The following is a 10,028-nucleotide window of genomic DNA, read 5'->3' on the forward strand; positions in this document are numbered from 1 at the left end:
TATATATATATATATATACCAATATATATATCTGTAGTTTAAATATCATTTTATGTATATCTTTGTACTTGTATTTTCTTAATTTTGCATACACATATTTATATATAAGAAGTATACTTTTTATTTTGTTTAGGTTATACATATTTACCTTTACCATCCCTGTAATTTGGAGATTGTCGCAGAATTTGTCGTATATTCCCTCGGTCAAAGCTTCGTTCCTATTCTATTCTTCCATACATGTCACCTTCAAGACCTATGCTTTTAGCTACGTCTTCACCTCTTTCACGCACACATATATTTATACATTCTGGCACATGTGCATATTTTCAGCTCTATTTTTGAAGTATGGGAGACGCAGAGTACTGGGCCCAGCAGGCGCTGCAGTTTGCGGCGCAACGGCGCGAGCGTGAATCAGCGAAGGCTAAGGCCGAGGAGGAGAATAAGGAGTTGCATGACATGGAAATAGAAGACGATGAAGATGGAAATGGTATGTTTTACACAAATGCCAAGCGCTTCTATTGGAGAAGTTGTATCTGTGTTCTTTCCGTACCTACGCATATGCTGATTAGTTGGCTGTGGTGTGTATTGTCTCTATGAGTGAGGCATGATCGAGGCTAGCATGTCTGTCTCAATGTTTTACCCTTGCGTCCAGATCATTTGCTCTATCTACTCTACACAGGTTACATCAGTTCATATTCATACAAACAGTTTGCTATAGATACATGTATAGAATCTCTTGCAATTCAGAACATTAGTATAATCATACGCCCAGTCGTCTACCAACAGTTGATTACTGCTATTTGTACCCCGATGGCTTATAAACGAATCCTTCGTACGTCTGCGTTTCACTGCATCGCAGAAAATGGTCTGTCCGGGCCCGCGGCTGCTGAGGCAGCATTGTACGCTGCCGCCACATCACACATTGCCGGCGCTCCTAACAGCCAAGTACACCCGCAGCAACACGCACAGGGACATGCACCACCACCACAGGAGTATATACAACACCACGCACAAGGATACACACAGCAGCACGCACAGGCTCATATTCAGGCGCAAGGTATGCATCAGCACGATTACAATGGGGAATACAATGCGTCTGCGCAGCAAGGTGGGTATGATCAGGCGAATATGGGGTACAGCGCACAGCAGATGCAGCAGAACATCTATCAGGCATACGTGAATATGCACCCCCATATGTCTGAGGCGCAACAGCAGGCAGCTCAGGTAAGAGGATTTCTACACGTGTATTAGTGTATGCTTCGTATACAATATATATATACTTATACATTGGGCAGTTTATCGTATCGTCTTTGTATATCTTATTGTACATTGCATTCTCGACTTAGGTATGTGGCTCTATAGATAGATTGCATCGCGTTGTAGACGAATAGTCTCGGTGAACCGTTCTGAGCGAAAATACATCACACTTGCAGGCCCAGGCACATGCGCAAGCCGCCGCACAGGCCGCCGGGATCAACGTACAGTGCCCGTATTCACAACAGATACAGGGAATGGGGCATGTTCACGCGCAGTTGGGGAATATGAATTCACACATGCAGACCCAGCAACCGCAGTCGCAGCCACCACAACCACCGCCGATGGATATGATGGGTTTGAATAGCATGGGTATCAATATGAACACGGGTATGAACATGGGCATGGTACCGCAGGGGGTGCCCCAGCACCTGTACTTTGTGCAGCAGCAGCTGGTGCAGGAACAGGCCTTGCAGCAACAGCAGTACCAGCAACAGATCATGCAGCAAGAACAGCACTTGGCCATGCTGGAGCATGAGGCCCAGCAAGAGGCGGATATGGAGGCGGATAGGGAACAGCGCGAGATGATGTTACGAGAGCAGCGCAGTAGACTGAGGCGCTTGCAGGAGGAACAGGTGGGTACAAGGCGTTAGCTTTGTGCATAATATATATATATATATATATTATCTGTGTGTGTGTGTGTTGGATATGCATGTGGTGCTGGTGTGTATATGACTTTTCTTTTGCTTATTGTACGACTGCGTGCCCAGGGATTGAGTGTATTCTGCAAGTGGAGGCTGATCGACTCTAGCGGGCTCGTGCACAGTGCTTCGGGTGGTGGTTCTATTAGCCCGGTAGGACATTTTCTGTGTGTCTACTCACTATTCAGGGTTAATCATGATTCCAATTACACAGATTACATGAGTAATCCTTGTGATGAGTGTCGTAGGTAATTTTTTCGAATTCATCCTTGTTCTTGGATTCCCTTTTAATCCTAAACCAATTGGCTAGCTACGGCCCTGCGTCTATACTAAGCGAGTATAAACGCTTCTGTGTCTGATACTTGTCATACCGACTTATATCCTACCAGGCCGCGGAATTACGTCAGCAAGAAATTCGGAAACAGGAATTACTGGCGTACCAATACCAGCAACAACAAGAGCAGAAGCAGAAGGACAAGCAGAAACTGCCTGCGTGGATCAGAGATGCGCTCGCGAAGAACGAGGAGCAGAAGCGCAAAGCCCGAGAGAAGGAGGAGCGTCGAATGCAAGAGAATGAGGTATGTTGTGTTGTGTGGAATGTTCTGGGGTGGTGTGTGAATGCTAAGTGTATATGTACCGTGTATGTGGTTATGAAACAGGATGCAGACTCGCGTCTGTAGGTGTAGATGATTTTCTGATGTGAATGCATATATGCCTTGCCTCTGTATAAATTCCTAGCTGCAATCGCCAGACGCGGATGTGTGCACATCTACTGATACGTGCCCTCCGATGGTAACCTTTAAACACAGGCGGAGAAGAACAAGTACAAGGAGCGAACCGATGGCAAGTCACGGTGGGATGATGATGATGGCAGTGATGAGGAGAACACAGATATTGAGAAGAAGGCCTCTGCAATGCCACAGCAGCCCCCTCAAAGCACAGCCGCGTACAGTGTGACTCCGAACGTCCCGAGTTTTAGTACCTTCCCAGTCGCGCCGATGGCACATAGTGACCCGGTAGAGAGGAGTACTGTGAAAAAGGTGCCTGTCTGAACTGATTCAAGTTTTTGTGCGACTCGTGCGATTTCTTTTTTGGAGGGAATCCGATTTTGTATTGTTGTACTTCAGGCTTATCCAATCTGTGGGATATTGGAGCGTGATTGAGCTATTTTTGCGGTTTGTTTTTGTGTATTAAACCGTCTTCTACGCGGAAGCTCGAATGCCAGTAGCGCATATGATATTGTGCTTTTAGTAAGCAATTGGTTTCGGAGGTATCGGTGCCATTTCGTCAATGTTATACAGCAACTCGATTCGCGACTGCTGTTAATTGAATTTGGTTGTTTCAAATCTCCAATTCTTTATAAGTACCTTTCATTTAACGGCTATTATTGTGCACTCTTGTATGGTTGTTGTAAACCTATATATCACAAACATATTCTTTCACGCGGCCACGCTGCAGAAACGAGCGATCAGGGAAGTCTCAGTAGATTTGGAAGCCGATATGACACCGGAAGCTCGGGCGAGGCTGGAGGTAAGTTCTAGTGGTGTTTGGGCACACACTCTTCTGTGGTTGCATTGCCTAAGCCACGTTGAGTCGCTTGCATTACAAGCCAGGGCGGCATTGTTCATGGTGTGCCGGTTGTATTCTTTTTCCCAGCAGTATCTTATTGGATTCGTAGCTGCAGGCGCGTACGCTTCACATTTTGTCGGTTCTTTTTCTGCTGTTTTTTTCTTTGCTTTCTGTGTGCAATTTCCATCGAACGAGGTCATTTCGAGATAGCTTCAATTATTTCGCTTTGTACCGGTTTCCGCCCTGAGTGTTGAATTCGTAGGCTCGCTTTGCATTTGCCGGTTCTTGTTCTTTGCTCTGCTATCCGCTTGCTAAATCCATCAAAAGAGGCTTTCCTGAGTTAGTTTTAATTATCCTGCTTTGCGCTTTGTCTCGGGTTCCGCATTTGCTTCGAATTTTGTCCCATGTTATATTTTTCACACCGGGCATGATGATTCCGAAATTGCACCCAAAATAAAACCACCACCAACCAAATCGCCATACTCGATGACCAAACTACAACCTCACCAGATGTTAAAAGTAAGATGGTTGTTGGTCGACGTATTGAAAGAAGTAACAGATAGCATGGTTACCAATGTTGTTCGAAATTCTCTCGGTAAGTATAGTGTGAGCGTCCTCTTTTCTTCGGCGTTTGCGCGACCGCCCTGCCATCGCACCCTTGAGTTGAAATACTGTAAAAGCATATAGCCCCGTGCGCACTTTCGATAAATAAACTATCTGATCCACTTAATTCGAATCGAGTGCTGAGTGTTTCTTTGAATTTGCACTTGTGCGGACGATTATGTGATTCTGGGTGATGTGGTGCTCTATTGCATAAACTGTTTCTCTGTTCTTATATGTCCGATTCCGGAATGGACCCATACGATGCGATGTAGCGTATGCGTCCATTTCTGCGTATTGTGGTAGTTGCAGCTGATGTGTATAGTGGAGGCATGCATGTCTTGGTCGTGCCTATATCTAATCATTAGTTCTCCTTGAGCTAATCCATCTCTTCTCTTTCTCATTCGCTTTACGCACCGCTTGCTTGCCCTTGTCTTTTCCTGACCCCCTCCGACTGTCTTTCTGGATGTTTCGGTATGTTTCACGGGTGTGCGCGCTCCATACACGCGTACTGTATTTTTATTATCTTGTAAATGTATATGGCATATGCCTTTCTTTCATTTGTATGCGTATGTTCGTGTGTTTCCTTTCACTGATTCGTATATCTGCGTTTGGACCATGGTATCCGCCCTACTTTGTGTATACAAATGGTATGCACGTCGCATCTATGCGCATAATGATCGTGATTGTGTGATGTGCAAATCGCTATGCGATGAGTAGGCCTGGAACCGAAACGCCCACCACAAATTGAGCCAAGAAAACGTAGTCGATTCTCCGATGCTCCAATAAGTCCCGGAAGTCGCGATGTTCGGAATGCACAAACTAGTAATAACAAAGCAGCAGAGAAAAATGGGGAAACCAAGAAGCTACAAAGTTTGATCGCGTACGCTTCCGAATCCGATTCGAATTCGAATTCGGATTCTGAATCGAATGCAAACGACAGTGGTAGTGAGGCCGAGGGTGGGACAGCGGTTCGGAACTCTGGCACAGCTCTAAATAGGATGAGCAATGAGCGTATGCCCACCCCTCCGCGCATCCGTACAAGGGAACGACCAGAGTCATCCTCAGAGGACAGTGACGAAGAACAAACAGGTACAACAGCACCCCCTGTGACGACTGTAGCTGGGAGTACAGTACATTCGGGTGCAACGAATTGCAGTCTAGATTCGGATATAGCTACCTTGGAAAACACTCAAGGTGTATTCAATTCTGGCCGTCTGAGGTCATCGGATAATAGTACTCAGATGGTAAGCGACAGTGGGCCAGATCTGGCGGACACCACCCTAGCTGAGCCACAGGCTGATACTGATGGCAGAGGTTTGGTTGCAAGTGAAAGCAAATCTGGGAAGGAAGATGATGCTTCGAAGAAAACGAAGGTCAGTGAGCGGTCCACGAGTGTGTGCGCAAAAAGAGCTGGCGTGCTGGAAGGTAACGAGACAAGTGTACACAAGGTGCACAATAGTCGCACCTCTACCCACACTAAGAGGAGTACCAGTCGCACCTCTACTCACACTAAGAGGAGTACCAGTCGCGGTAGAAGCCGAAGCCGCAGCAAGCACAGGAGTGAAAACAAGGGAGAGCGAAAACATTCGCGGCGTAGCAGACGCAGTCGTAGTGGGAGCAGCAGACGTTCAAGTTCACCATCCCCATCTAAATCAGCATTGAGAAGCAGAAGCAAGCGATCTCGAAGCAACGAGAAGAGGACTGATCGCAGCAGGAGATCACGCAGTCGTAGTGGTAGTATGGGTAGAGGGAAAAGCCGGAGCAAGCCAAGTACTATCAGCCGTAGTAAGAGGTCGCGGAGTAGGAGTAGAAAGGTACGCAGTAGGAGCGAATCGCAGAGTAGTGGCAGAAAGTCTAGAAGTCGAAGTGGAAGCAGGGATAGGCAGAGGAGGAAACGGAACAGAAGTGTGGATCATGGTAGCCATCAGAAGGAGCGTAGAAGTAGCAAAAAGGGGCATGGGGATGACAACCCATCTAAAAGAGGACACAGGGAGGATAGTAGCCCGACCAAGAAAAGAAGGGACACTAGTGGAAAGCGCAAGGCATCGAGAAGTCGTCGGAGCCGTTCACGGACGAGTAGTCGCAGTCACAGTAGAGATGTAAGGCGTGAACGTAAACGTGAGAGGGGGAGGGATATTGACCACGACAGAACACGAGACAAAGACAAGGATGATCGTAGACGTAATCGAAGATAGGCTAGGCTATCTATCCCGTGCTTGAAAGAGCGCATTTCAAATGAATTGATTTGTGCTTAGGAATTATGATCGTAGCCGTAGTCGAAGATAGGCTACTATCAATCCCGGTCTTGAAAGAGCGTGTATGGCATATGATTTTTTTTGTGCTTGGAAGTTGAATGCCGAGTTCTAAGGTCTCCTGGCAATGTGATGAAGTCGAATCCCTGCATATCCGTTGCAGAGAATTAGCTTGGCGCCGCGACGTGAACCGGTTCGCTGTATGCCGCGAACCGAACCGATGCGTTGTCTGCAAAAATTGAAAGGCCCCTACCATTTATTTCGGCAATAATGTATGTATCCCACCACCACAGCCAACATTAAATTGTGCATTGCGATTATCTAGTCATCAACTATAGTATTTTTTTTAAAGTACTTCGTTTACATCGACACAAGTATAGAAGTAGCACACATTCACATTTCACTTTGTATATGTTTTGCAATATTGTGCTTATCCGCTGATGAGAGAGCATGGAAAAATATCGACTCATGCGTCTCCTAGTCATCGACTTTCACGTGAAGCACATCTACAAATCTACATGAACATAGCATAGATCGTGGCCTTCGATTGTTTCTTCTTTTTTTAGTTTTTTTTTATAATAATTAATTATAATTAAAATATCGCTCAATAAATTTACAATGATCTATGTCGCACAATGCAGCTGACTGTTCCGTAGTTTAGAACAATGTCAGACTAATGTTCCGTAGTTTAGAACAATGTCAGACTAATGTTCCGTAGTTTAGAACAATGTCAGACTAATCACGCCTACCGCAATTATGATGAACGACGAGGCCGATAATGCCACTGCGGCACTGTCACTGTCATCGGTTGCTGCAACCTCCTCGGACCCTGTGACTACACCGCTGGCCGAGATACTTGCTGGGCCATGTCCGTCTTGTGCAGGGTCTGAAGCTGACTGAACTCCAGTATTCCCTGTGTCTGTGGATGCTTGTCGTCTTCGGCGACGAACTGAGGAGGGATTAGTCTCATAGGATACATCAACCAGAAGACGGAGGTCAAAGAGGGCACTGTTACCTGGGCCTGGGTTTGTGAACGCGGCGTGGACTGCATCGTGGATTTTATACTGAACTAAGAAACTTTGATCTGCCGCACATAAACCTAGGTTATTACAAAGGAGTCCTGCTTCGTAGGCTTCGGGGTCGTCTCTTGTGCTAGTGTAGTCGGTACCAGGGGTCAATGTGCCGTCAATTTGGGGGTACTTCTTGCCCAGTATTTCTGTGGTGTCCAAAGTGTCAGTATACGCGGTTTCTCCATCATCGCTTGATCTCGCCTGACTTTCCACTATGGTTACCTCAGTTACAGCCAATCCACTGAAGTCTATACGAGCGTACGCGAATCCGCCAAACATTAAAGCCTCGATTGATGTACTTCCATCGGGGAATGTCGTTTCAACACCGGTGGTGGGATCTGTCACAACCCATTCGGATGCACCTTGCGCACGATTTTCAGGATTAACGAAAATGAATCGATCGACCTTTACCGCATCTTCAATGATTATGTCCTTACCACAGAAGTTTTCAGAAGCTAGAGTGAACTCAATGGTGGTTTTATCATTAGGTTGATTAATTGGACAATCGGCGGCAGGCAATGTATTGTAGCAATCGATCACCACGTCTGAGATGGTATACGTACCGTCTAATATACACTCGTCCATGTCATGCGCGAGTTGGATATACGCGTCCTTGGTGCACGAGAAGCTGTCGCCCTTATAGTCGGTAGCTATGCACTCTGGCATGACAATATACTCCCCATTGGCAGTGCCGCAATCTCCGGCTCCTAGATCCCCAGTACACAGCAAAGCTATGTTGGCTGTTTCGCCTCCATTAGCAATCTCAGGATCCATGGTGATCACAGAATATGGTAAACTTAGAGCGTATGTGAGAGTATAGTAAGAAGTAGATGCTCCCTCATTAATGGCCTGGGCTGTAATGGCAGTGTCAATCGCGAACGGCGAGTACACCTTGACACCGGTGGTGACGGCTGCAATCCTATTCAAGAGAAGAACGCTTGTTGGGATTGTCACCTGTCCACTACGAGTTACGGTTTCTCCGCCAACGACTGTTGGTTCCTCGTACTCAAATATGATGTCCGACGAATATCTTGCGTATTGAATGTCCGTGTCGTCGCCTTCTATGACAACATCGGTTTCGTAGGTAAACTCACAATTAGCTCGGAGGGCAACAACACTCATCTGGAACACCATGCGATCGATACAACCAAGTTCTTCATTAGTTTGGACAAAGGACTCCAGAGAAGTACCTGCATCGCAGTTGCCTACGGCAAAGAATGTGAATTTACGATTGAAGCCAACTGGCCAACTGACAGTCCATTGAACACTCTTGCTATCAACGATAGTATTTAGAGTGGTATGTTCCTGAGTCAGAGTAAGGTTGTTTGGAGCTAGAGTTGAATCAGTGACACCGGTGCACAAATCATACTGTGTCGAGTCTACCGCTACATCGCAAGCTGTGCCGCTGAATAGGGAACTGCAAAGGCACGCTTCACCGGTATTGGTGGTGAGTGTTAGCGAAGCGCCCGCTTCAGTACATTCTGCTGATGTACTGCCGAGAATGGCAGCTCCGGCTACTATGAGGGTTGGTAAGTAGTACATGTTCTTTGATTTGCTTGTAGTTTTTTAAATGCACAAGTGTGAATGTGGATGTGAGACTTGTCGGGATTGGCCTGCTTTTTATACGATTCGAAACGTCAGCTATTATAAAAACGAAACCTGGTGCAGTATGCACATTCATTATTTCGTGTTTTTTTAAGTACGCGACGGTATACGATGCAAATCATACGATACTGCATTTCATTTTACAAAATCCAATAATCATCACTATATCCATGGCCTTCTGTATAGCTTCCTTGTTCTTTTTCAGGAGGTTATGACCTCTGAATGGCGGTGTCTCATCGAAAATGCTTTTTGTCTCCCAGCGGAGAACCCATGCAGTGTTTTCTGCAGAGTCCCTGATCCAGATTCCAGAGGGCCACAATGCCATTTAAAAATACATACATATATTGAGTCTTTTTCAAAGAATTTCCCAAGCACTCCACGAGTTCACGTGCCAACGTAAGGCAGCTGGCTGTGCCAATTTCGTGTCGGGCTGGGTACTATTTTTTTTTCAAAATATGTGGCACAGCGGCACATTAAATACAACGAAAGATTCTTATTTTAGTATTTGTTTTTAAACAATATCGGCCATTCGTCTTCGGACTGGCTACTCTGGTTTAGGGTTCTATGGTGGTACAAAATCGGTGGGGGGGAGGGGGAACTTTAAATTCCAATTTTGTCCTATTTATATCCAAATACAAGGACTATTGTCAAAACAATCCAAATAAACCCTTTGTTTTTTTTTAACTCAAAAATATTTCCCTATTGTAGCACGTCTCAAAACTAGCCAAATAAATCACTATAGGTGTCAAACAACACCCTAATATATATATATATATATATATATATATATTTATATATAGGTGCCAAAATTTAAAATCCAAAGTTGAGGCTCTGAGGGCCCAAAATCGGTGGGGGGGGAACCCTAAACCAGAGTAGCCAGTCTGAACAGACTATAAAACTCTGTATTAATAAATACATACAGTACATAAATACATACTTTGATATGTTTTTTTTTGTTTTGTAAAACAAAACAT

The 10,028-nt window shown here is 45.5% G+C and overlaps 2 protein-coding genes across 2 annotated transcripts; one reads left to right on the top strand and one right to left on the bottom strand.

Moving 5' to 3' along the window:
- Positions 1 to 345: 345 nt before the first annotated feature.
- On the top strand, positions 346 to 6,322 carry SARC_02928 (hypothetical protein; the record flags this gene model as incomplete). Its single annotated transcript, XM_014303295.1, has 8 exons — positions 346 to 487; positions 860 to 1,224; positions 1,434 to 1,889; positions 2,345 to 2,533; positions 2,765 to 2,995; positions 3,414 to 3,485; positions 4,035 to 4,119; positions 4,845 to 6,322. The coding sequence occupies 8 exons, from the start codon at positions 346 to 348 to the stop codon at positions 6,320 to 6,322; spliced, it is 3,018 nt and encodes a 1,005-aa protein (XP_014158770.1).
- Positions 6,323 to 7,098: 776 nt separating this feature from the next.
- On the bottom strand, positions 7,099 to 8,966 carry SARC_02929 (hypothetical protein; the record flags this gene model as incomplete). The annotated part of the gene is made up of 1 exon (XM_014303296.1): positions 7,099 to 8,966. A coding segment is annotated over one exon (1,868 nt), but the record flags the coding sequence as incomplete, so codon positions are not given.
- Positions 8,967 to 10,028: the final 1,062 nt, after the last annotated feature.

Source organism: Sphaeroforma arctica (assembly GCF_001186125.1).
Source record: "Sphaeroforma arctica JP610 unplaced genomic scaffold supercont1.139, whole genome shotgun sequence".
Taxonomy (NCBI): Eukaryota; class Ichthyosporea; order Ichthyophonida; genus Sphaeroforma; species Sphaeroforma arctica.